At 42.6% G+C, this 27,643-nt stretch overlaps 1 protein-coding gene across 1 annotated transcript in view; it reads right to left on the bottom strand.

The window, feature by feature from the left end:
- JAKMIP2 (janus kinase and microtubule interacting protein 2) overlaps positions 1-27,643 on the bottom strand; it is a 185,799-nt gene that overhangs the window by 124,518 nt on the left and 33,638 nt on the right. The window contains exons 3-8 of the mRNA XM_078650655.1: positions 20,828-21,043; positions 20,023-20,121; positions 18,364-18,510; positions 16,939-17,079; positions 14,493-14,549; positions 10,843-10,962 (exon numbers count right to left, since the gene is read on the bottom strand). Of these exons, the coding sequence (XP_078506781.1) occupies positions 10,843-10,962; positions 14,493-14,549; positions 16,939-17,079; positions 18,364-18,510; positions 20,023-20,121; positions 20,828-21,043 (780 nt within the window). The remainder of the gene's footprint in view (positions 1-10,842; positions 10,963-14,492; positions 14,550-16,938; positions 17,080-18,363; positions 18,511-20,022; positions 20,122-20,827; positions 21,044-27,643) is intronic.

Here is a 27,643-nt window from a genome sequence, read left to right as displayed (position 1 = left end):
GCATACCAAGAGGCTAAGGGCCTTATTATGAGTTTGGCGTTCCATAGGTCCTCCAAACTCGCAGTGACGGTGGGGGACCACCACACCAGCGGACCGACAGCTGTATTACGAGTGCAGCAATCAGACTTCCATGGGACCACAGCATCTGCCAGGGATCTGCGATCCTTGGAGTTGGTGTGGCGGTCTTGAGCTACAATATGATTGGTGGTGTCGATGAGGTACTGCCAAGCATAATACAAGTTTCCTCACCACCACCAGCCTCATGGTGGTTCTCACTCCATGAAAATGCTGGAGGTGAGGAAACTTAGGATGCCCTACAGGGCCCCCTGTTCCCTCATGACCTAGGGATGCATGCATGGAAGCACAAGGGTTGCCCCTCTTTCTGCATACACCCACAGTTCCAGTAAAGCATGGACTTTGCAGCCCATGCCATGCTGGCACACGCTGTGCCAGGCCCATGGCGATGCTTTTCTAAGGCTCGCCTATGTGCCTTTGAAAAGCAGCACCGTGGGACCACCACTGCAGGACTGCCCACCCAGATTACAACTTGTAATCCAGCGTGGCGCCCCGCTCCCACACCACCAAAGTCATAATCTGCCCCTATGTGTATATCATAGGCCTATCTCAGATGGATCTATGTGGTAGACAGAGGGGCAAGAACAGAGTGCCTCCAACAGGGGAATTGGTGTTGACAGCAAGATAATCTAGGATGAGTTAATATCAAACATAATATAGGTGAAGTGTGGAATCGCTCATTTTCTTGTTTGCAATAATTGTACAGAATATTGTGAAATTCTGTTGCCCGTAGATCATGTGAAAATTAAATAAAAGGATAAGAAATGTATTAAAATAATTCCCCTAATACCGGTTGGAGCTGGTTTGAAGAGAACATGTCTCTCACAAGATATTTTCAATGTGAACATGTCTCCAGCAGGGAACATTAATGTGAAGTTTCACAATTGAAGATTTCACAAAATTCCACAAAGTGCTTGCAACACTAACCAGACAAATTTCGCGAAAACTTAAGCATGAATTTAATTTCACCCAGATGTAATAAAAACTAATATATAATAACTTGTACAAGAACTATCCTACATCTATATGAAAAACGATTGTAAATCTGAAAAATGGTCATGAAATAATCTTATATGTAGGCTATATTTTATTCTGAGTTTAATTAATTATAATATTAGAAAATAGTTGTATGAGGCTTATTATACTGAGGAGTCGATTTGCTGGTAAATTTGTGGAAGCGAATGCAAATTCAAAACTAGCTTTTCCATAAATACTGATGCATGCTGAAACCTTAAATATCGCGGATAGGATCTACCTTTCAACTAAAAGAAAGCTGACTATTGGTCACAACACAGACGTATAGTAAGATCCTGCTACTGTCGAATCCCATGTGTTCGGTGCAACCACAATGAAATATCAGATTATGATTTGTTTTAGAAGGAAATAGCAAGCACAATTCTTTCAAAGATCATTGTTGTCATTTAGGGAAGACATAATAACTAGTTTTAGCTGTATAATTCATTTTGCTAAGACACTGTCATCTAGAGTCAGATAGTAATAAATTCTGTTCCCTTTGATCAAATTTATTTCAATTACGCTGTCTCACAATGTGCCTCAGGTATGGATCCACATCATTTCTGGTTGAGCAATTTCCTCAAACTTAGAGTTTTAAGTTCTTACATAAAACGCAGCAAATTCTAATGTGCAGACTACCGTGAAATGAGCAAGTCAGACATGCCTTCATCTGATCTGGCTCAGTCCTCTCATGCATACACACCAATATGGAACAAGGCTGGTTTTCATCAGATAAGTGATACTAAAAGGAAGGCAAGGGCTGGGAAAGGGTCAGTCAGGTGTCATGAAAACAAGAAACATCAAATAAACATCAGTTCTAAAAAATGGATCTTCCTGAGCTTAAAATGTAAAATTTACTGTTATAAGAAATAAGATTGACAATTTGACTATCCTATATTATCGTACGCTACATTTGTACACCTCCATTAAACTTGGGTCCTGTACTCTTCAACATAGCTACCGGAGTCAATATCTAGAGAAATAAGTTTTAAGAAGAGACTATGAGTAAGTTTTAGTAACGTTAAATAGAAAATGTTCCAGATGTGATCAGTGAGAAATGAAAAACGTGTCCATCTTTGGAGGTGACCTGAGAGGAGGATTCTTTGAATGAAGCAGGTCAGATGATATTTCCTACCTTTGGAACACAAATATGAAAAACTCTTCCATTTTTTGAGGTAATCTGAATGAATAATTCGTTAAATGTAGCAGATCAAATGATATTACATGGGTTAAGAAGGCTAATATACATGAACAACGCTGTGAAAATAATAAAAGCCCGTAAAGTCATCATAAAAGAGACTCGGATTTCTTTTCTTTGGACGATCATGATGCACATTGCAGTGTTCTGTGCTTTCTGCGTGTTTCCAATGGACCCTTTAGAGATGCAACTAAAGAGGCTATTGTAGTGATCAGTGCAAGGGTTGATAGCCAAGCCTACAATGGAGAAATATAAAAAAGTTGATGAATGGAACAGTGAGCATGAAATTCATGTCTGGGCAGATCTATGGTACTTAGGTGGCCTCACTTTGAAAAACAAATGTAATAGATGGAATGTGTTCATTTATCTGAGCCACTGGTAGTTACTTGGGGCCACATTATAGTCCATGGCTTCTCATCCACTATGCCACTATATACAGACACCATCCATGTCCACAACAACCTTGGTCTTGGCCCTGCTCCAATAGGACAGGTAAAGCCTGGAAATGCCAGACCCTCTCCTTTCCAGACATCAACACAAGCAACCCAACACCTGTTCTGACATTCTTTTTCTCCTCAGTTAGGTGTAGCTTGAGTCCAGTTTCACAGTGAGCACAGAAGTCATGCCTTGGCACTGTTGTGTGCCTGAGGTAAGCCCACTTAGAACCAACGCCATCTGTTATCATGGACAGGCTTTGTTAAGTTTGCTTCCCTTTCACACAATAACCTTTTGCACACATTTGCATGTCTGACAATGTTGGATTAGTTTCTCTGAAACTTCTTCACTAATAGATTTTGCTTCGCCTAACATTACATAGATTCCTTGAACACCACGTACAAGGTCTTGACACATATTGTGCAAATGTCATTCTATTTTCCATCCACAGGGTGACATAGCTATCTATAGACCAAAACAATGCTTGCTTGCACAGGACTCGCAAGGATACTTTTCTTTATAAGTAAACAAGCAATTCCGGATTCAGGCAGGGGAGCGTCTTGCTGATATTGATGAGGTATCTACATGCTAATGCTTTGGCCTAGCAGCTTGCTGACTTCTTCGTTCAAGGGTGTCCAGCTGGTGACCACGATGGGGACTTACATTCTTTCCCATCAGGTAACCGGGGTTGGATCATCGAGTAAGGGCCATCTTGGCTGTACATACACACACTGACCTTGGAAACTTAGGTTAGGGACTGCACAGTAGGAGTACGACCAATTCTCTATATTGTTTAGTATGCCTTCATATATGCATTGTTTTACCAACATGGTGGTACTTTATATTCTGTTCACTGTTCTGGTGCTTATAATCACTTTCATTTGCTTCCGTCTACAGATCATTGCAGCACATATGTTTTACACAAGAATCACGCTTGTTCAATAAATATTGAAAACGTCCCTTTGTGCATTCCTTTTATATTTCTCTGAGAGTAGTAGAGCAGGAGTGACTGAGCAAAAGGGTTCTAAATCTGTTACTACACTTCCTGGGGGACCAGAGTCGTCATGTGCAGTGGCTGCCAGAACCATTTGCTGCTCAGCTAGGTTTAGGGGGGCTTATGGTGGCACTGTGAGCTAGCTGGTCTGTAGGGCAACATATCCTGAGGAGTGCGTAGAATCAGTCTGCCACCATCCCGTTTATGATGTCCACAAATGTGCAGTTCCTACCGTAGGGTAGAAACTACACAACAGCACATCAATCACACTTAGGATGGCTTGCTTAGAAAACTGAAGGGCTGGAATGTGGTCCGAGCAATTGGCAGTGCCTGAGATTACATAGAGCATCCCTTCCATCATTTTGTTGTTTTTGCAGCATATGCCCTACGTTTGCTGTGTATGCCGAGATGTGGGTCGCATGTTCACTGTGCCACAGGAACTATATCTCACTCATCAGGCCAAAACTGACCCAGGATTGTTTGTGTTCCCATCTGGACTGAACGTGGTATGAAAGTTAAGGCTTAACTTTTGTTATCGGAACAAGACCAAAACTGATTTGGATATTGCTGATGCTGATTGTATTTCTGTCATTTTAAACTTGCCTTATTTTGCACATTAATGATTCTGGCACCTACCCCAGCCTCGCCGAGCAGCTGATATTAGAGGTGTTGGGGCACAAAACGATCGCTTCTTGGCGCCATTCCCACGCCGAGGGAGCCGAGAGATACGCCCATCTCTGCTGGCCACGCCCCCGGCCACAGATACAAATAGAGCGCGCTGAGCACAAGCGCTGCCCTATTGAGAGTGACACTCCTGAGGCGAAAAGCCGGGAGTCTGAAACTGCGATTTTTAACATTTTATTTCTGTCATTTTAAACTTGCCTTATTTTGCACATTAATGATTCTGGCACCTACCCCAGCCTCGCCGAGCAGCTGATATTAGAGCTGTTGGGGCACAAAACGATCGCTTCTTGGCGCCATTCCCACGCCGAGGGAGCCGAGAGACACGCCCATCTCTGCTGGCCACGCCCCCCGCCACAGATACAAATAGAGCGCGCTGAGCACAAGCGCTGCCCTATTGAGAGTGACACTCCTGAGGCGAAAAGCCGGGAGTCTGAAACTGCGATTTTTAACATTTTATTTCTGTCATTTTAAACTTGCCTTATTTTGCACATTAATGATTCTGGCACCTACCCCAGCCTCGCCGAGCAGCTGATATTAGAGCTGTTGGGGCACAAAACGATCGCTTCTTGGCGCCATTCCCACGCCGAGGGAGCCGAGAGACACGCCCATCTCTGCTGGCCACGCCCCCCGCCACAGATACAAATAGAGCGCGCTGAGCACAAGCGCTGCCCTATTGAGAGTGACACTCCTGAGGCGAAAAGCCGGGAGTCTGAAACTGCGATTTTTAACATTGTATTTCTGTCATTTTAAACTTGCCTTATTTTGCACATTAATGATTCTGGCACCTACCCCAGCCTCGCCGAGCAGCTGATATTAGAGCTGTAGGGGCACAAAACGATCGCTTCTTGGCGCCATTCCCACGCCGAGGGAGCCGAGAGACACGCCCATCTCTGCTGGCCACGCCCCCCGCCACAGATACAAATAGAGCGCGCTGAGCACAAGCGCTGCCCTATTGAGAGTGACACTCCTGAGGCGAAAAGCCGGGAGTCTGAAACTGCGATTTTTAACATTTTATTTCTGTCATTTTAAACTTGCCTTATTTTGCACATTAATGATTCTGGCACCTACCCCAGCCTCGCCGAGCAGCTGATATTAGAGCTGTTGGGGCACAAAACGATCGCTTCTTGGCGCCATTCCCACGCCGAGGGAGCCGAGAGACACGCCCATCTCTGCTGGCCACGCCCCCCGCCACAGATACAAATAGAGCGCGCTGAGCACAAGCGCTGCCCTATTGAGAGTGACACTCCTGAGGCGAAAAGCCGGGAGTCTGAAACTGCGATTTTTAACATTGTATTTCTGTCATTTTAAACTTGCCTTATTTTGCACATTAATGATTCTGGCACCTACCCCAGCCTCGCCGAGCAGCTGATATTAGAGCTGTAGGGGCACAAAACGATCGCTTCTTGGCGCCATTCCCACGCCGAGGGAGCCGAGAGACACGCCCATCTCTGCTGGCCACGCCCCCCGCCACAGATACAAATAGAGCGCGCTGAGCACAAGCGCTGCCCTATTGAGAGTGACACTCCTGAGGCGAAAAGCCGGGAGTCTGAAACTGCGATTTTTAACATTGTATTTCTGTCATTTTAAACTTGCCTTATTTTGCACATTAATGATTCTGGCACCTACCCCAGCCTCGCCGAGCCGCTGATATTAGAGCTGTTGGGGCACAAAATGATCGCTTCTTGGCGCCATTCCCACGCCGAGGGAGCCGAGAGACACGCCCATCTCTGCTGGCCACGCCCCCCGCCACAGATACAAATAGAGCGCGCTGAGCACAAGCGCTGCCCTATTGAGAGTGACACTCCTGAGGCGAAAAGCCGGGAGTCTGAAACTGCGATTTTTAACATTGTATTTCTGTCATTTTAAACTTGCCTTATTTTGCACATTAATGATTCTGGCACCTACCCCAGCCTCGCCGAGCAGCTGATATTAGAGCTGTTGGGGCACAAAACGATCGCTTCTTGGCGCCATTCCCACGCCGAGGGAGCCGAGAGACACGCCCATCTCTGCTGGCCACGCCCCCCGCCACAGATACAAATAGAGCGCGCTGAGCACAAGCGCTGCCCTATTGAGAGTGACACTCCTGAGGCGAAAAGCCGGGAGTCTGAAACTGCGATTTTTAACATTGTATTTCTATCATTTTAAACTTGCCTTATTTTGCACATTAATGATTCTGGCACCTACCCCAGCCTCGCCGAGCAGCTGATATTAGAGCTGTTGGGGCACAAAACGATCGCTTCTTGGCGCCATTCCCACGCCGAGGGAGCCGAGAGACACGCCCATCTCTGCTGGCCACACCCTCCTTCCGACGCCTGAACCACCACTACTAGTGATGAGTTCATACCGCAAGCGCAGCGGACGAGCGCAACGGGCGTGCCGATTGCGCGCCGAAGGCGCGCTAAAGGCAAGCTCGTCTGCGCTCGTCCGCGACGAGGACGCGACCAGCGCCGCCAACTCTGCCCAAATTGGCCCGCAGCCCCCACAGTACACCCGGGACACGCTGATTAATTTGCAAGGGATCGCTCATGAAGGTCCGCTCACCTTTGCCGACACAGCCTCTCCACTGCTTGACTTCACACCTAAGGGTCTGCTCCTGGGAGGTCTTTTGAACGTTAGATCACTACCAAAGCATGCTAACGAAATCCATCTCCTTATAGAATCCCACCTTTTAGATGTCCTCTTTCTAACTGAGACATGGACTCACGCCGACTGCGACATTGACTTAGCATGGGCATGCCCGCAAGATTTTAATATTTTGCACCTTCCCAGACCCAAGGGCCGTGGTGGCGGAGTAGGCATTATCTTCAGAGCCTCCTGGCAGATATACACCATAGATATAGATCCAGTGGCCGGGATTGAGCTCTTCGGCCTTTCCATAAACTGCCACCTAGGAGATACCTTCACGGCGATCATCTGCTACCGATCTCCAGGGTCCTTTACCTCCCATCAGCAGCAAGCACTACTCACTACCTTTACGAACATGGCAACCTCCCATAACAAACTTATCATTTTGGGGGATTTTAACCTCTGGCCAAACGGTAGCCTAGACACTGGTCTAGAAAACCTCCTGCTGTCTTGTGGCAGCGTGGGACTTCACCAGCTGGTCAAGCAACCTACCCACTCAGCAGGCAATCGACTCGACCTTATCTTTTCTAGTCCTGGTTTAACACATGTGAATGACATTCTGCCTATGAGCTGGACGGATCATGCTCTTATCACATTTCATATTACCTGCACAAAAATTAGAAAACTGAACAAACGCACTCTACCAGAATTTACGTACAGAGACTGGAAAGCTCTGGAAAAACTGAGTTCCTCCACCACTGTCTTCAATGTGGAAGATAGCTTCTCATCAACCAACTCGGTTGAAAACAACTACAGAGCCTTTAGCATGAAGATAGTATCCACCACGGACTCTATCGCTCCACAAAAACGTTGTAAACCTAAAGGCAGAGCACCTGCGCCATGGTATAATGATGCCCTGAAGAACCTCAAGCTCGCCTGCAAACAGGCTGAGAGGAAGTGGAGACAAGGTTATTGCGACACTAATAAAACCACTTGGAAAAACAAGCTCCTCGAATATAAATCTGCCATCATAGAGAGCAAATCGACCTATTACTGCTCCACTATAGTTAACGCAGCTAATAGCTCGAAAAGTATATTCCAGATCCTTGATAACCTCATCCACCCTGACTGCGCTAAGAAAATCATCCCCCCCTCACAGACCCTCTGCGACAATCTCGCCCAGTTCTTCACGGACAAAATTGAGACCATCATTAATAATTTGGCAACCCCCCCATCGCAAAACAATCTTAATTCCTCCGTAGTTGATACCACCAACTGTGATCCACCAAGCCCTGGCTGCCTACCTAGGGAAGGTCTACCGGCTCTCCCCCCTATCCCCGAGGAGGACTTCAACAGACTGGCACACGGAATCACCTCTGGGTCCCCCCTTGACCCACTGCCCCCAAAAACCTGGAAGGCGTGCGGAACAGAACTATTCCACACCCTCCGGAAGATTTGCAACCAATCGCTGTGTTGCGGACTCATCCCCTCCCCCTGGAAGCGAGCACTCATCACCCCGTTGCTGAAAAAACCATCCTTGAACCCAGAGTGTCTTTCCAACTTTCGACCTATTTCGCTTCTACCCTTTCCAGCGAAAGTGGTGGAACGCTGGGTTAGCGCCTGCCTATCAACCTATCTCGAGCAGAGTCACGTTCTGGACGACTTCCAATTCGGATTTCGACCAGCACATGGCACCGAAACAGCAGTGCTCACAGCCATGGAAGAACTTCGTATGCGTGCAGACAGGAGCCACGCAGTGGCCTTAATCCTATTGGACCTGTCTGCCGCATTCGATACGGTTAACCACGTGATTCTGCTAAAGAGACTGCGAGAGGCAGGGGTCGGTGGCACAGCTCTGCTCTGGTTCCATTCCTATCTCAGCGATAGGAAACAAGCTGTATCCCTTCCCCCTTTTCAATCCGCCTTCTCCCCAGTCCCTCACGGTGTACCTCAGGGTTCGTCTATTAGTCCGATCCTTTTTAATATTTATTTAAAACCATTGGTCACTTTAATCAGAAGTCACAGAATGAAAACAGTAAATTACGCGGACGATACCCAGCTTATTCTTTCTTGGGAGGGAGAAGACTCTATCCCCATGGAAGCATTCCATGACTGCCTAAGAGACACAGCCGGCTGGCTGCATTTGAATTCCCTGCAATTCAATTCCTCGAAAACCGAGGTCTTGTTCTGTCCCAGGAGCCGAATCCCTCGTCCTTTTCCAGTGGAATTCTGGCCCCCGGAAAACTCTGATAAACCACAGCCGGTTACCAGTGTCCACAATCTGGGCGTTATGCTCAACAATAACCTAAGCATGGAAACACAGGTAACCAAAACAGTCTCCACCTGCTCGGCCCTTATGCGTTCTTTACGCAAAATTCTGCCACTACTCCCCACCCAGGCCAGAGCGCTGATAGTCAGGTGTACTATTCTTAGTCGCCTTGACTACTGTAATGCTCTCCTGCTCGAGTCCCCAGCTGTACTATTGGACAGACTCCAACGTGTCCAGTCGGCAGCAGCCAAACTGGCCCTTGGCTGGACAAGGAGATCTTCTGCCACAGCAGCCTTAGCCGAGCTACACTGGCTTCCTCTGAAACAACGGATAGCTTTTAAGGCTCTCTGCCTGGTCTTCAAGGCTTTCCATGGATCAGGCCCCAGATCCCTACAACAGATGTTTTCCTGGTACACCCCCACCAGAACTTTACGATCCGCTACAGCCTGCCTTGTGACGGTACCTAGATTCAACAAAGTAAGGACCGGGGGAAGATCCTTCAGAGTGGCTGCTGCTAAACTTTGGAACAGTCTGCCCGCAGACATCCGTCAAACACCACAACTCCTACCTTTCAGAAAGCGAATCAAAACGTGGCTCTTCCCCTAGTTTTCCCGCCACCTCATTCCCCTAAACAGTCCCCCATTGCTTCCAACTCAGGTGTAAAACTCTCAGCGCCAGGATACCTGCCAGGTGACAGCTGCGCTCTACAAATGTATTAAATAAATAATAAATAAATAATTACCAGAGTGGCACAAATGGTGAAAAGCAATGGGCTGGATTGTGGCCTGAACAATCGCCAGTGGCTGGGGTTAATTCAAGCATTCCTTTCATTATTATTTTTTTTTTTTTTACACCTAGACCTGCCAACAATATGAGGCATGAGTTCTCTGGAAGAACCAAGCAATATTACTGTTTGGAATGATAAAAAAAAGTATTATATTACAGACTTTCGAATGTGTAAGATCAGGGTCCTATTGCAGTAAAATTGAAATGCTGGTTTCTACATGTTGCCAAACTTCCTGCTTTGAATTACTTTTGGACAGATGTTGAGAAAGACTGAGTGATCTTTTTGGACAAAATGATTAGAACTCAGTCTAAGTCTGACTTAATATGAAGAACTGTTAGCCATCTTTGCGCTTTCCTAGGCTAGGTCTGATGTCCTTGATAAAAGGTTGATGTAATTGACGTAAAACAAACACATTACCGGATACATTGAAAGAAGGTGGAACAAAAGGGATACATTTTTAAGAGGGCCAGGAAGAACTGTATTTGACCCTAAAAGCAGGAGCAACAAAATAAACCAGCCAAATTAAACCAATAATTAAACCCGAAATTAAATACATTTTCAGGCACCGGTGAGAGGTAATAAACAAATATAGTTCAGCATTTAGGATCGTAACCTTAAACTAAAATTCTACACTTTTTGTGCGGTTATTGAGAGCTTACCAGTGCATCCAGTAAAATTAAGGCAGCCATGCTTATCTTAGACATCAAGGCATCCTAAACATTTCAGAAAGTCTTTACTATCTTAATTACACTCAATGGAAGGTGGCAAAATCATTTATTGAAAAGAAGGCACCAACTTGCTTGGCTAGTGATCAACATTACCTCATCCAGGTCATCATCCGGGGTGGCCGGCGTCCGGTCAGTACGATAAGATGCCACAGAAGAGGTTTCGGAATCCATGGAGTCATCATCGTACCCAAAAACAGTGTCCACCAGATGTCTCTGAAAAGTAGAGATAAAGGGGGTAACTGGAGCTGAGTTTGGGAAACCAAGTGGGAATCTCTGAAATATTTTTCAGTTGTGAATATGTGTGATGAAACACGTGTGCAGCCTGAACATAGGAAAAGGGAAGCTTCAGAAGGATTGATTCATAAGCAGCAACCACATTGGACCTCCCTACTGCAACCACTGCCTACGCTTCTATCAACTCACCAGACAACTGCAATCATTGTCACTCTCTCTCTCTCTCTCTCTAACTCGCAGATATCCAATGCATCCACAGAAGCGGGGTTGGAGGTTGCGCTTTTTCCTACATGGCCGCCATGACCTGGAATTATCTCCCTCAACACATCAGGACCTCTTCATCACTACTCGACTTTCGCAAGATGCTGAAGAGCTGGCTTTATAACTAACCCAGAGGATCTCCTTCGGATGACCCACACCTACTCTCGCTTGACCTACACACCTGCTCAAGCACCTGAACACCCGACTCACAAACTAGCAACAACCCTTTGTCCAATAGCTCAATAACCAGCTAAGATCGACTCTTTGACGGAAGCGTTTTCCTACACGCATTACGTGCATAGAATCCAAAGAACGAAATTCACCATTAAGCCAAATGCAGTCTAATTGTAAGGAAAAAGTACAAAAATGAATTAGGCCTGTGTCCCGAAAACCACTGGTTCCCAAGTTCATTATTAAATTCATAATGATTTGAATGGGAATAGCGTTTAATAATTGGTGTCATTATAAAATGGGTACTTGTGTGCAGTGTTAGCTCAGTGCACTCACTGTTGAAGCACTGTAAACATGGCATGCCACTGCTCACCAACTTTTAACAGTATCAACCCTGGAAGGAGAAAAAGCTCAGTGAAACCAAAAGTAGTCATACATCTAACCCGCTTTTCTACACATTTTCCTCCACCATGAACTCTTTCACAAGCATCATACAAACACACATATATATGTTTCTCTGCATATTATATGAACTATTGAGAAAACCTCAGACTCTAGCAATATGGCTTGGAATTACTGGCAACACAGAATGTTATATGTTTAAATTCCAAATATAGGTAAACACCCATACATATGGCCCTTATTTAGATCTCAGCGTATGGAATGACAGATATCACTTCCGCTGTATTACGATCTCCATAAGATGTAATGGGATCGAAATACGGCGGACGGGATGTCCTTCACGTTTGTGACAGAGTATTCCCCTCCACCAAGATCTAAATCAGGCCCATAGTTACAATGGAAGAAATCACTTCTAAACGACCCAGAAGGATTACAATCACTAATGTGTCTCCAAAGTACTGTCATCCTGCTCCATCTTTTTTTTATTTTCAAAATCAGTCATGCAACTTTCTGATTTATAAAATACGTCGCCCATCTGGTATAGACTTTTAAACGTTTGCTACCAAGTTTCATATGTCAGGCTACCACCCTAATCTGAAATTTGCATACAATTAAGCCAAGCAAATAAAATAGTGGTTGAACAAGGGCAGGGGTTTTTGTCAACTAAATTTGTGGTATTGCCAAATAGTGTCATACCACCAGTAGAAGTTAGATTCACTCCATTCAGTGTGAAGTGTAAATGATAGGAACTACGGGTATGTTCCCATTTTCATCCGAGAGAACTCTAAAAGGAAACACATTAACCTAGGCATTGCACTCTGCTTTAGCGCATTCACATGGCAGTATTTCTGCAAAATGTTGAAGTACTGCATCAAGAAACTATTTTTTACACCGGATGTAATCCAATACCCAAAGGCCAGCTATTACACCAGCATTCCTGTATTAATTAGACATCTATTCGCCTCTCACCAGGCCTTTCTTGTCCAGTTATCAAGACAGTGATGATGCTAGCACTAGAAAATCATTGGTTCCTTCATTATCCAGCTGTATCCTTTCCTTTAGTAGCCAATCATGGCATCAATATCCTACTCCAATCAGCCGTAGGTGCAAGTACACATCAGAGAGCAAGTACAACTTGTGTAACTTTTTCCAGTTCTTTCAATTTAATACATACAGCAAAACAAATGGTTGTCCTCTTTATCTGCGTGCCTTTATTTAGAGGGCAAACACCAGGAGCCTTCATTGTTTTTTAACTTTTGACAAATGTCTACACTTCCTTAAAACACACATTGTTCATCTTCCCCTGTGAATCCTTTTTATTACATTTTATCAGTCTGTTGCTACGCACATTTGCACAATATAAATGACTATAATACACAAATGGAAATATCCTATTCATAGTATGTCTGCTCTCATTCACATATGGTCCGAACCTGTTTCCATTCATGATAACAACAGGGCCACTGGAATGATGCGATTTTGCAGCTGCAGTGATTTTCACATAATTATGCAAGTTGCCACATTTGCTACATAATCCTACATCTGCTTCATAATCTGCAGAGTTTTACAAAAATATTTTCTCTAGCTCGTAGGGAGCGAACATTACTAAAGACATGGAGACACATGTTCCTGTGCACTGGAAGGCCCTTTACAAACGTTGCCTGGTAATCTTTCAGGTGCTTATTACTGTAGTTGGGTGTAAAATTGGTACTATTAAGGTGAAACCCTTTCCCAGATAGTCTTACCTTGTGTAAAAATGACAAAATAAAGAGATAACACCATCGGAAAATGTGTCCTTTACACCACATAATTAGCATTTTTTTGCTGCATAATTTGGCACTCCTCTGTTGCATAAATCCAGGTGGCTCACTTAGAGCGTGACAGGTGGTCATCCACCTCATCAAGCCATCGGATGCTATTGCTTCTGCTATCATGCTAAAGAGTGGCCCACCCTATTGTGAGATCTCCACATGCCTGGTGATGATCACTGTCTCCAAACCAACTGTTGGAGTTTCCTACAGCTTTTCTACGAATGCAGAAGAGTTTGCTGAGCAGGCAAGATTTTGTTCGGGCCGGATTAGCAAACATTCCAAAAACAGGAGTCTGAATTTGATAAAAAAAAATAAAAATAAATAAATAGCCCTGATGTATAGGGTGCTTCCTCCCTGTGCTTCAAGGTCTTTTCTTTATTTCCTTGCCCGGGAAGGCTCATCGGTGGAACCCCTGAGGCTCCACGATCTATGAATGAGGTGAAGGAATCGCAGGATGGTGACATGGATGAATCAATTTATTGAGGTCAACCTGCTCCACCAAACTCTGAAAGACCCATCATGTAAAATACACTGTCATTTTCCTCACATTTTACAACCACCTTTGTTTCCTATGAATACAAGCATACATTCTCCTTTATGTTGACCGCATTTATATTGAATTTTTTACTTCTTTGATACAAACTACATACACAAAAAAGAGGGTGAACTGTGCAATTGGTACCCCACCACTTATTTTTCGTGTTAATTTGCTTTTTTACTTGAATTTCTTGCTGCACTTAAAGTAACACCCTAGGCAAGTGCATACATTGGCATTTGGAGGGGTTGCCTATGCACATGCGTGTACACACACACACACACATATTTCCCACCCACTGGAACACCCTGTCCACAATTTCCCAATACCTTGATGGGTTTGGAGCTCCTTTTATGCTTTCTGCGTCGGATGAGTTTTTCTCTGTCCTGAAAAGTAAAAAAAAGTAAAATAATCAATATTTGTGTCATTAAATCACACCTCTTCCTAAAAGATTCTAGAGATGGCTCTTTGATTGACAAGCTGCAGTGAAACGTCTCCTCTATGATTCCTTTGGAAAGCATCAAGGGATAAGTTGTGGTGTTCTTGTACTTTGCAAAAACCTAAAACATGGGAAACCATTATTTGTGATTACTGGATAGTAAGTAGCCAAGAACCTATGTGCAACTATGTTTTCTACCTTTTTGTTGACTTGCCCTGCTGGCAGAGTTTCTATCTTTTTTCTCTAGATGGGGAAACACTTGTTTTGTGGAAACTCTCTTAATTTAAGAAAGCTTTCGCCTTTTCTGCCCCTGAGAGAAGATTTTAATAAGACAAGTTTGAGTAGGTTTTACCTCTGGTCAATCAATGTTAGTAAGAGCTTCCAATGTTGGTTGGTGTCGGAATCAAAGCAACGGGGAGACAAAGGAGGTCAGTCAGTCTTTGGAGCCGGCCTTGCCAGCCAACCAAGCCAGCAACGTCTCCACTCCTCTGTTGGAGGGCCATCCACCATATTTTGAGGTACTCTCCTTTTTATGAGGATTTCAGTGCCTTCTTGCTATCCACCAGTGCAGTAGTTTTACAGAACTCACAGCAGTTTGCCAAGCAGCCTCCATATTGTTTTGGCTCAGCTGGCAAGCGATTGTGTTTTCAGAAACGAACACTTGAAGTTGGGGTTAGTTTCTGAATAACAAAAAGCAAATGGTTCTGATATGTGATGAGTTTTCTCCCAGCGCATAGGGGTCACTGGTATTGGTTCCTGGTGCGGCTGCCTGGTATTTCCTGTCAACCGTGAACAGGAAATATATATGTTTGAAGGATTCCCTTTAATAGGGGGGTCTTTCCAATATCCATGGACTGGCGACTCTGTAGTGACAGGCTGACAGTCGTAGGGTTTCCATATCAGAGAAAGCTAGGGCTCAGTCGCTGGTAACCTGGCACTTCCCCCATCTCTAAATGAGTGGAGTGAAGAGTGAGTTTGAAAGGACTACTACTGCTCAGAATTCTAAGTGAGGCTCAAAGGTAGTTGCCTAGGAACGAGTCATGTGCAGAGCAGGAAAGGATTAAAATCTTCAGGACATAAACATAATTGCTGAGGTTAAATTACCTCCCTCTGAGAGTAATGCTCTTTATAACATAACTTAACAGTACTGCCTGGCATATTGCAATTATGCATTACTGCCAATGGTAGGAAAATACCAGCAGACGTAAATGACGCTGCAGCCTGCCGTAAAAAATACCCCCTCACATACTTTCATGCTTCCAGCAGTAGATCAAATACCACGCGGGTGAGAAATTAACAACTGTGGAGTAAAAGTACTGCAGATCAAAAAAAAGGGTTTCAGTGCATAAGGCCACGGAGAACAAAACAGTATGATTTACACACCATATAAAACCGTGTACCCAAAGTTTCATGCTATGGCAGTTGGTTATGTTTTTTCTAGTCATTTTAAGGTCAAATTACAATAGATCCTATTTTGTGCAGTAAACTCGCATCAACTTTTGGTAGTATTTTTTTATGAGAAAAATGTTGGTGGTAGTACGACTATCGCAGGCAATTTTATCACCGGTGGTAGCCAAGTGCATCAGAATTAACTCGCAGGCCGTACTGCCTCTTTCTCGAACGAGAGTCAGTTACCTACAGAAATGTCACTACTTTCTTTAGCAAATTAAATCTCAGCTTTCCTAATCCTATTGCTAATAACGTGGGCACTAAACCACTTCTCCTCCGCATCCCAGTTTCTGATTTTCTGCTCCGAGTTCTGTTATTCCCTGATATTATTTGACAATGAAAGTTACAACACAATTTAAATATTACGCGAAATAAAAAGGATGCCCGCCAAGGCATGTATTTTTAGATCCTCAAATCCAGCCTTTGGGTATGTTTGAGACTAGGATGGGGGTTTAGCAGCTACATATAAGAGAATGGAGCTTATTTTAGTTCCAGTCTCTGCATTATACTAATTTATGTGATCCTGTCCAAACTCGTGGAGTTTAGGAATAAATGCTGTACACAAAACTTTAGATTTACTAACTTGGGGATAGTTATTCACCATAATTGATCGCTCAAATAAGGAAATACAAATTATCAGGAAGGACCCATGCTTGGGGAGTGGTTTGGAAGTGAAATTAATGTTTTAGATATTTTACCTCCATCACAGGTGCAAATGACAAGCAAAATAGCCCAGCCCAGGTTGACAATAGTGCTGTGATCTATGATAGACATTTTGTCTCGTGCAGCTTGTGAAACCCTGGCATTGTTATGTGAGGGTACCACGTGCTGGCAATCAACAGAGAGACGGTTGGTGGTGGAATGCCCGCTACCGCGTCAACACCTACCCTTGTCAACTCGTCAATCACGTTCTGTTGTTCCACCACCTGCATTTTGAGGAACTCAATTTCTTGCTCATCATTGGCTTGATCCAGGTCATTCAAAGATCGCAGCTTCTTAATGGGAGCATGCGTCGTGATTTTTTCTTTCTGTGGTAAGTAAAGCAAGTTATACATTAGCAGCAATCGAAAAGTTAAAAAAATATATTAGAATAGCTACTTACATCTCTATTTGATACTGGTAAGTATATGTTAAGTCAATTTGATCTCTCTTGAGTCTCTATGCTTAACCCCACGCTTAAGCACAGCCACAAGTACCCTAAGATACACCAAGAGCAAACATCTAAACTGCACCCACTACAACAAAACAAATCCCACACAGGCCAACATTTAAAACCCACACTCTCCGAACCGCAGACAATAAAGGGAGTAGCCTCATACTGTAAGTTTATGAAAAGTATAACTGTATGCTTCTCAACACTTCTTCACTGTAGGCCATGCGTAAGCTACAGTTTGCCACGATACGATTGGAGTTTTTCTCAGAATCTTAAGCACAGTAAAAACATTATTTCCACATTGGCATCTCTATAAATCCTACAAAAATTAAAGAGCTCCCTTTCCCTGCTTTTGTACAAAATGAGGCTAAGTGCCTCTTACAGTTCTTAATGTGAGATATTTACCATTTTATTTTTTATTTAGTCGGTCTAAAGTAGGTTACCAAAAAGGAATTTATTTTCAAAACAACATTAATAACAATTAAAACAGGAAAAACCCGGACATTTAGAGTCTATTCATTATCTATTGTATTTGCTACAAAGCATGAATTCATTGCACATATCAATTTTCATATAATAAATATAAATCAATTACAATAAAATACAAAATTGTTTAAAAAAAGTTCTGTTTAACATTTTTGTATTTTATTTTAATTTATTTATTTTTATTATATGAAAATTGATATGTTTGTAATGATGTGTGATGTGCAATGAATTCATGCTTTTTAGCAAATAAAATAGCTCTTTAATTTTTGTAGTATTATACACCACCTCCCTTTTCCAGTTGAAAAAGGGTACCTCCTTCTTGTTTTTAATCATCTTTATAAATCCATCCTCTCCCAAGCACACTAAACAAAACAGTGTATCCTTTACTCGCCTGCCAGGAATTACTTCGGGGTATCATGAAGGGTACGTTGTGCTATACAAATTCTATGATACAAGCTTTTCCAATCTACTGGCCAGCCAGCAAAATGATGTTGGTGTATGCTGTGTTGTTTAATTATGAAGTGCTTGCCATTACTTCACTGAATTACATAACATTCAAACTGGTTGACAGCACACTGTCCTGAGCTGCATACCAAGAATACAAGGTATGCTTGTTAAGATGTTTCTACAAGTGGTAAAGCAATGAAGTATTCCCTGATGATCAGCCACCTACCATTTCTGCATTCTCCTTTGTGATGGTCTTAAGTTTCTCTTCCATACGCTGTAAAGAATGCATCAGTTCGTCATTTCGCTTGGTGAGGCACTTGTTTTTGTCTAGAAGAGGTTTGCACTGTTTTTCTGTTTCACGGACCCGCCTTAGCTGGAAAGAGAAAAACACCATCATGGCAATTTTACAGACACCCTGTTTCATAGACACTGCAGGACTCTGCGTTATTTCTCTCTATGATTACAATGATTGTGTCTCCCAAAAAGTTTGAAAGCTAAAGTTTGGGAACAAGTTTAAAAGTACTGCCCGATTCACAAAAGTAATCAGACAAAATCATACCTTTACGACTTTCGGTATTCACAAAAGGCATTTAGGAGTAATAAAGTTAGGATTTTGTCTTCAATTTGTCTTAAGTTTTGGTCTTAAGTTAAACTTAAGTCAAACTTAAGTTAGGATTTCGTCTTAAAACCAAAACTTAAGACAAAATCCTAACTTTACTACTCCTAAATGCCTTTTGTGAATACAGAAAGTCGTAAAGTTAGGATTTTGTCTCAGATTACTTTTGTGAATCGGGCCCATTGAAATCAAGTTTATTTTGGCACAATTTCTCCAAATTCCATGAAAAGCATGTGAAATTACACAAAATTAAAATGTGTGGTATGCCAGTATTTTGTGTGAATTTTGTAGGGAATACCTCTTGGAAAACTGCCATGCAAGATATCAAGAAAAGTACAGACGGGTAAAACACAGCGGCAGGATATGTACATCCCGAAAAAGGCGAGTCTTTTCTTCACTAAAATAAACATTGTTTCTAGCATGCTTTCTTCAATCCATGAGATGATGCAAGAGAATCAAAGGGCAGGGATCTGAACCCGGAGAACCCTACAGAGAGGATGTTGCCAGAACATGTACAGCACAAATCCTGCTTCTAAAATCATATGTTACTTACATTCAATGAATTAGTGTGCTTTGAGAAAACACCAGGCTCTGCTAACAGCATCCTTACTGTTTGTATGGCACTTTATTTGTTTTCAAACAAGCTTTGCTGACCCAGATACAAGGATGCATGTGATAGCAGACTGTGTGCCCATCTGTGCCTGGCAAGAAGCTATTCCCATCTGTAGAAGACCGACCTGGCAGAAACTGAGCATTTTCTAGAATAAAAGGGCTCGGTTCTCATTTTGGTTTAAGACAGAATGATCTGAAATTATGTCTGAATTGGAAAAAGAAGTATGGCTTATGGAAGTCACCTGTAATGTGGAGCAATCATCATTATTCTGGCACATCGTTATTTACATGAGTTATCTGAATATCATGGAATTCATGTCATTTTTAAAGTGCACGGTTGTGAGCCTGGACTCTGGCCTGCTCTTGAAGTTAATGTTATCACAGCTGTTTAACAATTTAATTATACTATCAAATAGAATTCTGCTTGTCTAGTGACAATATGGTGCAAGCATGGTGCCAATTAAAGGAAGACAAGGGATACAACACAGTGGGGCTAGAGTTGTGGTGTACAAAACTGGTCCCTAAAGGCCACATCCATGGATGCTTCAAGATTCCACCATTATTGTTTGTGAAATAAATGTCCATACCATTGATCCAAATATACTTCGTGCACCCTTTGGGCATGGTGACATAGGATGGTTGCCAAATTATGCTTACCAGTTCATTCCTTTCATCCACTAGTAGCGTATTCCTGTCTTCAAGTTTACGTATCGTGGCATTCAGTTCTGCCATTCTCCGCTGGTTCCTCCGCATGTCCTATCAATGAAGGACAACAAAATAAACATGTTAAATAATTTTAGCAGTAATTGAAAAACAATTGTAATTTGGCAAGAAAAAAATGTGAAATGGCATGAATCCTGAAGAATTATGGCAGAAGTGGGCAAGGAGAAAGTCAACAACTTGAATGGCAGGAGAAGGGAAATTGGAGATTTAAATGCCTTTCAACAGAAAAAGGGGGATTGAATAGGGGGCAGTGAGAGAAATTGCTTTGGAGTCAGCATTCTGATCTTCCAAAATGATGTCCAATGGTTTCCCAAGGCATTAATGTAAATGACCTCCATTTATATCATACAGGTTACTTTTACCTAGCCTATTATTCAACATCTCCCACTTCTTCCCCTGTTCGTTATATAGTTGGGCAACAAGTTTTTTTTAAGTCCAACACCAGCATGAACTTTTTTTCTTGGTTACATGTAACGTCATTCAAGGCCGTTACTTGTAAAATCTCCACTATTCCAGACAGATGGGCTCCAGAGACTTAAGCAGTAGTATGGGTCTCTCAGGCTGTGTAGTGGCCTGGCCACAGCATTATAGTCCTTCATAAAACTCTTGCACCAATATCACACACTGTAATTAGGATAGTTATCAAGAACGAGACCTGACTCCAGCAAAGGTCCAGAGAAGAATTGGAATCCTATGCTACCAACCCTGAGTCACAGAAGCCTATCGTTTACAAGCTTACGGGGCTGCCGCAGTGCTCCGACCCATCGCCGGCCCGGCCAGGGATCTCTCTTTTGGGGCTGCTCGTGCCTAGGTTGCACTCAGCTTCTTTTACTAAGAAGAGCTGCTCATCCAGGGCCTCCTTCTGAAGTTGCAGCTTTTGCAGGAAGCCAGTCTGTGTCTCCAGCTCTTTTTCGAGAGAGAAGATGATCCTGTCCTTCGCTTTGATTTCATCCATCTGAAGAAAATGACCAAAATAAAATCCAATATCATTAGTGTACACAGAGCATATTCCTCAACAAATATCTTTTTGGGATACAAACTAACAAGAAATGTCTTTACCAAATATTCATAATAAAAAAAATCTTCAAAGGAAGAATGGGCGAGTTGCAAGTGTAAACATGGGCCACTAAAATACACATTTTAACACTTAAGAAAAAACTATTTTCATAAATTCAAAATCGTCTTCACATTCAATGAACAATACATTTAACATAATGTTTCATCATTAATAATGTAAACACCTCACAGGGACCTTATCACAGTCTCGCCAACGCATTTGCGTTGACAACCTCCGTAGATGACTGATGTCAGCATTCACACATAAGTCTCAGCTTGAGGACCTGAACACTGTATCCTGGAATGTCAGAGGAATGCCCAACAAAATTGAAAGGGACGCTGTTCTTTGGCAAGCCAAACACTGCGAGGTCGATGTTCTACTCTTGCAAGAGACCCATCTCTTAGGCAACAAAACCCCATGTCTCACTCAATTCGGGTACGACACAGTATACCACTCAGGATTCACACAGGACTCCCAGGGCACAGCTATTCTAATACACCGCCGGGTTCCCTTCACTCTATCTTCACTCTATCTTCACTCTATCTAAAATCTGGACGGATTCTGGGGGTCAGTACACCATAGTGACAGGCAGCCTACATGGTGAATGTGTAAACATAGGAAACATCTACTCCCCCTGCTGATAAAGATATTTATTGACAGAATCACACAACTTTGGGGTGAACTCCCAGACAGCCTCACAGTACTGGGCGGGGACTGGAACGACGTGATGTCACTCTTGGATCGCCGGTGGGGGCTGTGGTGCGGGCCCCAGCCGGGGGGATCCAAACTTCAGCAGCTGACCAACACACTAGGGTGGTCTGATGCGTAGCGGGCATATAACCCCTCTGAGTTGGGATTCACGTTCCTCTCAGCAGTGCATTGCTCGTTATCAAGAACATATTATTTCTTTCTACCACATAGTTACATACACAGGGTTTCTCATGTCTCTATCTTGCCCAGAGGACTGTCAGACCACTCCCCATTCTAACTCAAGCTGCACGTAGGCCCTCAACAGCACCCCCTTAGTCACCCTGCACCTTCGCAATTTGAAATACCAGCACATTCTCCATCAGGCCATTTCAGACTATCTTTCGTCCAATGTCATCTCTGCCCCCTCTAGGATCATCCTCTGGGAAGATCTCAAACCCACAACCCGCGTCATGGATATTTGCTGTAGCGTAGGCGAAAAGCATAAACGCATCGCCCAAATAGTAGAACTAGAAAACCGCCAGAGGTCCCTTGAAGTCGATATAGTCACATCTGCCGATCCAATACCACAACTTAGCCTCCTCCTAATAGAACAACAAATCCACCAACATCTCACTAACAAAGTGCATGAGATCTGGCTACCGACTCAACGCAGGATCTGTCAATGGGGAGACAAGTCAAGTCAAATGCTTCATCAGTTGTGCCAAGCTGTGATGTCTCCCACTCCTGTTCCTGCTTTTCGCTATACAGAGAATTCTGTACAACCCCAGATGATGTAGTATAAACGTTTGCGGCTTAATATACAATCCCATATGAGCAGAAAGCAGGTTAATCAGACTTTAACCACCCACACTCAAACTTCACTATACATAATCCGAGAGGAATGAGAGGCGGACTTGCCCGACATGACCGATGATGACTGGACAAAGGCCCTCGCTAATCCCTGTGAAGCCACTATTGCTACACAGTATCGGCTTATCCAGTTTAAATATATCCACCGGGCTTACTTCACCAGCTCCCGCCTCTGGAGGATGGGAGTCATCCATTCCCTATGTGCCTCAGATGCAGTGATGCTGAGGGTTCCTTTTTTCACACGGTGTGGAGCTGTGGGGCATTGCAGCCGTTCAGGCAGAAAATGTTGTCTTGCCTAGGCCGGGTCCTGTCCTGGAGTCTTCCATTTGACCCTAAACTGTTCCTGCTCGATAGTACAGAGGGAATAGAAGGGAACCGTTAAAAACAGCACTTATTGTTTTTGGGCCTTACGCTCGTCAAACAAGACATCACCCAATCATGTAAGGGGTCCACCCCGCCAATAATTGATGGGTGGAGGGTGGCTATGGACGGAGGCACGTGATTGCCTGCAGAAACAGGAAAATAATGTCCTGCTGGGCGACGTATCAGGATATAGACTTTTCCCCTATACCACCATCAGATCCTCTACAAACTCGGCAACTGCATCTCACTGACCCCTATATACCCAAGGTGAGTCATTCTGTCATCGCTACACATACCCTTAGAGACATCACGTTCAGTGAATCATGTGGTAACCTGTGCCTCACTTTAGTCATTAGGCCTAGGAGTTTGCAGGCTAACTTGTTTAAATATAACTGGTACTACCTCTGCCAAATTGTATCTGTAATGTATGCTTCGGGCTCCGCCCAATATGTACCATTAAACTCAATCAAATTTGTTATTGAAAAAAATAAAAAATTAAACACCTAGTTCAATATAACTTTTGTTCAAGATTCCATCCCATATATCAGTCTTGGGCGGTATTTATGACATTAAATCATTTTGTTCACTATTTCCCTGTGGTGACATAATCTTCCAAAAATACATATATAACCTACTTCTTTGCTATACGCTTAACACATACACTATATATGTGAAGTGCCATATAAAACCCACTCATTTAAAACTACTTTAAGAATCAAGGTACTTCTTTAAAATATTTTTTAAAAGGTATTTAACTTCGTTCAATCGTATAGCAGGCTCATTCCTTCCCTAAATCCAGTGTATTTTTCTGGCTTGGGAAACTTGGGTAAAAACAGCTTATATATTATTTGCATAAAACAATTGCTTGTACATTAAGTGTGTTGCTTCAATGTCAAAACCGTCCATGACCCCATCACCATTAACACCTTTAACCTACCAAATCTCAAATTAATTTAAAAGGTTAAATATAAGTTTAATATTCCAGGAGAGATATGATTGCACCACTCCGATCAAAGTTTGTTGTACCAGAAGACCCTTTGCATATAATAAGCCTTCAATGGTAATAATCTCAAACTTTGCTGGAAGATGGTTGCGATAGGACCTGACATTCATATGACAGACACGATTGGGGATAAAATGCAGCTCTGCATCATTTGAATGGTCAGTCACACCCTATGCCTTGTCATCTAATATGCTTACCCAGGTCTCGCAGAGGAAAGCCCCAGTAATAGATCATTGATTGGCCAAGTGCTCATGCTTAGGCAGTAAACTTTCTCAATAGCCATCATGAGATCAATAAAAGTGGCATATAGATTCTGCCTCACTTGGAGGCTGTATCTTAACTAAATTATGCAGCCAGAATACCAAATTATGTGCATAACGTGACACATTGTGTGTTTTATAATCTCTTTATTTTGTCATTGTAATACAGAAGCATGGAAAAGGGATCTCAAATGCTATGCAAAGTACAAAGGTTTCTAAAGGTATACACATCCCCCGGTTCATCTTAAAAGGTATTTGCCAACATGTAATGATTTTGTCTTGCTTGGAAGTGCAGGGAAACTAAAACACTAATATCTTAATATTTTAATGCCAAAAGTAAAATAGAGTGCTTCCATGTTCCCAGAAGCAGTGGGTCCACATTCGGTAGATTTCCTAAATTCCTAAAGGAATATGCAAGATTTTCAGAAAAAAGGGAAACAGTCAGGCATCTCTCATATCTTCTGCTTAAGTATGCACTAATCTCTCTTCTGTAGATGATATCGGGAACCCCAGCCCTGAACCCCAAAATCATTATTCACATAGTTATTCACAAGTATTGTTATTTTACAATAAACTAGAATTTATCATGTGCTATTTTTTCAAATAATACCAAAATTATAATAATTTTAAACACCTCCACCAACACAATGGATGCAAGTGTGAAAAGAAGGTACACCAAAATCATATTTCATTGCACATACCCCTTAACAAATTAGTTTAAATCCTACCTATGATAAAAATGAGTTGCCTTATTAAAATGCTTTATGCCAAGTCTTGTAGAAACACCTAACACATACCTTTAATTCTAAAGTCCAGTTTTTCAGCATCTCTCTAGCAACTGGTCCATCTGCTTTCCTTCATCCCAAACACCTTTTATACAATTTTCATATATTATGGTCAGTGGCACGCAGAAGGGTTGATTGCACTTAGCTTTTATGCCACAGAGGTTAGCAGACAATGCCTCAATTCAGATTTTAGGTAGTGCTCGGAAGCTTCTTTTGTATCTGTCTGGTTCTTTCATACCCTGTAAGGTCATTTACACAAGCAGACCAGTCCCTAGATACCACAAAGTGTGCAATGCCTCAGGAAATGGAGCAATCCCGTCTGTGACGACTGAGCACATATAATTTGTAAATCTACATACGTTTCAGATGCTCACATTAGTAAGGGAAATGCGGCTGCCTGTTTTCTAGGTCGTAATAATCTGGCAAGCACTCTAATGCCAATGCATTCAATGCACAAACAGTGGTCATGTGTACATACAGTCTGTGTTGTTGGTAACATTATCTGAATACATAGATAATGCCATGCTTTACATGTCAGTTTGTGGCAAGATGTGTGCACGCGTACGCTTATTTTCTGCTCAGTAGAGCGTTGTTGCTGTAGTCAGCAGAAAACATGCCTACATGTTCACACTTTTTTTATAATAAAAGCTGTGCCTCTCTTTTTCTCCATGACCCAGTTATGTCTTAGGACTGCCCTTCATTTTGGGTTTACTTATGTCTAAACTATGGATTGTTAAAAGTACCTGTTTCCAATTCTAAAGTGTCCTGCAGGACAGAGTTGTACATAACATGCGTAAATGTAAGTGTCTTGCTAGGAGGCCCTGTATAATTCAGGACGTCAGATTTTAATAAGAAATTAAGTGAAAGGTTATATGAGTTCTTATACTGAGTGCCTGCAAGAAAGAACTGCTTCTTTGAGGTCTGTATCTTGGGAGTAACATATTTTTACATGACTGAACAGTTTTACCTCAGAAGCAACAGTTTAGCTTCTAAATGAAACAATAAAAAACTGAAAGATGGCCAATTAACTGTTTGAGTGTCTGTTAGACCTTTATACAAAGGGAATGATTTTCATTTAGTAACCATTTAAGCAAGAAATAAAAGTTTTTTCTTTGTATCTTCAATTTGTGCAGTAAATGGTGGAAAATGTGGCAAAAGTGTTAAATATATAACTATAAGAGAAACAATGCAGCCTTACATTCATATAATTAGATTGGCAAGTTTTTGTTTTGCCCAGATACGCAAGCATGAACTGAGAGGCTGAGGTGTGAGATGAAGATTTAGATCATACATTACAAAGAGAATGTTTGGATATGGAGATAGGTAGGTTCCATACCTTGCAGATCAGAGATGTAACAGCTGTTAAACATATACAAAAGTAACAAGTATTGACAAAGCCAAGAGGTCTAACCTTTGGAACCCAAAGTCTTTGCCAGTGCTTTTGGTGATACTATACAGCATCGGCAAAATGCTGTATGGAATGGGCCAAAGAAAATAAAGGATAAGTGTGAAGATACGGCAGGAGCACCTGCATCATTTTATGGTACTAGCATGCGTGATGATGTGTGCATGCACATATACAAAATTATGCCGTTTTTTTCTATTTACCAATCTGACATGTATCGGTAAACAAGAAAAAAAAAGATTAAGGGCTAGGGGCCAGATGTAGGTGGCCATATACCAGTCAGTAACGGCCGAAATTACCTAATTTCGGCCGTTACCGACCGGTATTGGGCATTTGGGATGTAGGTGGCTACATTTCAGATTCGGTAATTTACCGAATCGGTAATTTAAGAAATCGGTAAATTACCGAATCTGAAATGTAGGGAACACTCAAATGAGTGCATTGCAGAGTTAAGGATTCGGTATTTACCACCAAATAAAGGTTGGTGGTAAAGTTCGAAAACCTTAAAAAAAAGCAATTGTGTGCTTTTTTTACTGTGCCATGTGGCAGACATACATGCCCTTAGGGCATGTATGTGTGCCACATGTTCACCCATGCACTATTCAGGGGTGCAACTGGGTGTCAATGTGACACCCTGCCACCCTTGCATGAGTTCCCCCTATTACGAATTTGGTATTTACCGAATCAGTAATATTGAATTGCTTCCCATTCATTCCTATGGGCCTCCAGGCCCGATCAGTAATTTCCATTCATTCCTATGGGCCTGTAGGCCTATAAGAATGAATGGGAATTACCGAATCGGTATTTACCGATTCGGTAAAAGGGGGAAAACATTCAAGGGTGGCAGGGTGTCACTTTGACACCCTGTTGCACCCCTGAATTGTGCATGGGTGCACATGTGGCACACATACATGCCCTAAGGGCATGTATGTCTGCTACATGGCACAGTTGAAAATGCACTGATTTGCATTTTCAAAGGTATTCCTTATTTACCACCAAATAGTAGTTGGTGGTAAATAACAAATCCTAAAATGGGAAAAGCACTCATTTGAGTGCTCCCTACATTGCAAATTCGGTAATTTACCGATTCGGTATTATAAGGAATCGGTAATTTACCGATTC

Source organism: Lissotriton helveticus, chromosome 7 (assembly GCF_964261635.1).
Source record: "Lissotriton helveticus chromosome 7, aLisHel1.1, whole genome shotgun sequence".
Classification (NCBI taxonomy): Eukaryota; Metazoa; Chordata; class Amphibia; order Caudata; family Salamandridae; genus Lissotriton; species Lissotriton helveticus.
Note: the sequence above shows the minus strand (reverse complement) of the source record. Positions and strands in the feature narration are given on the sequence as shown.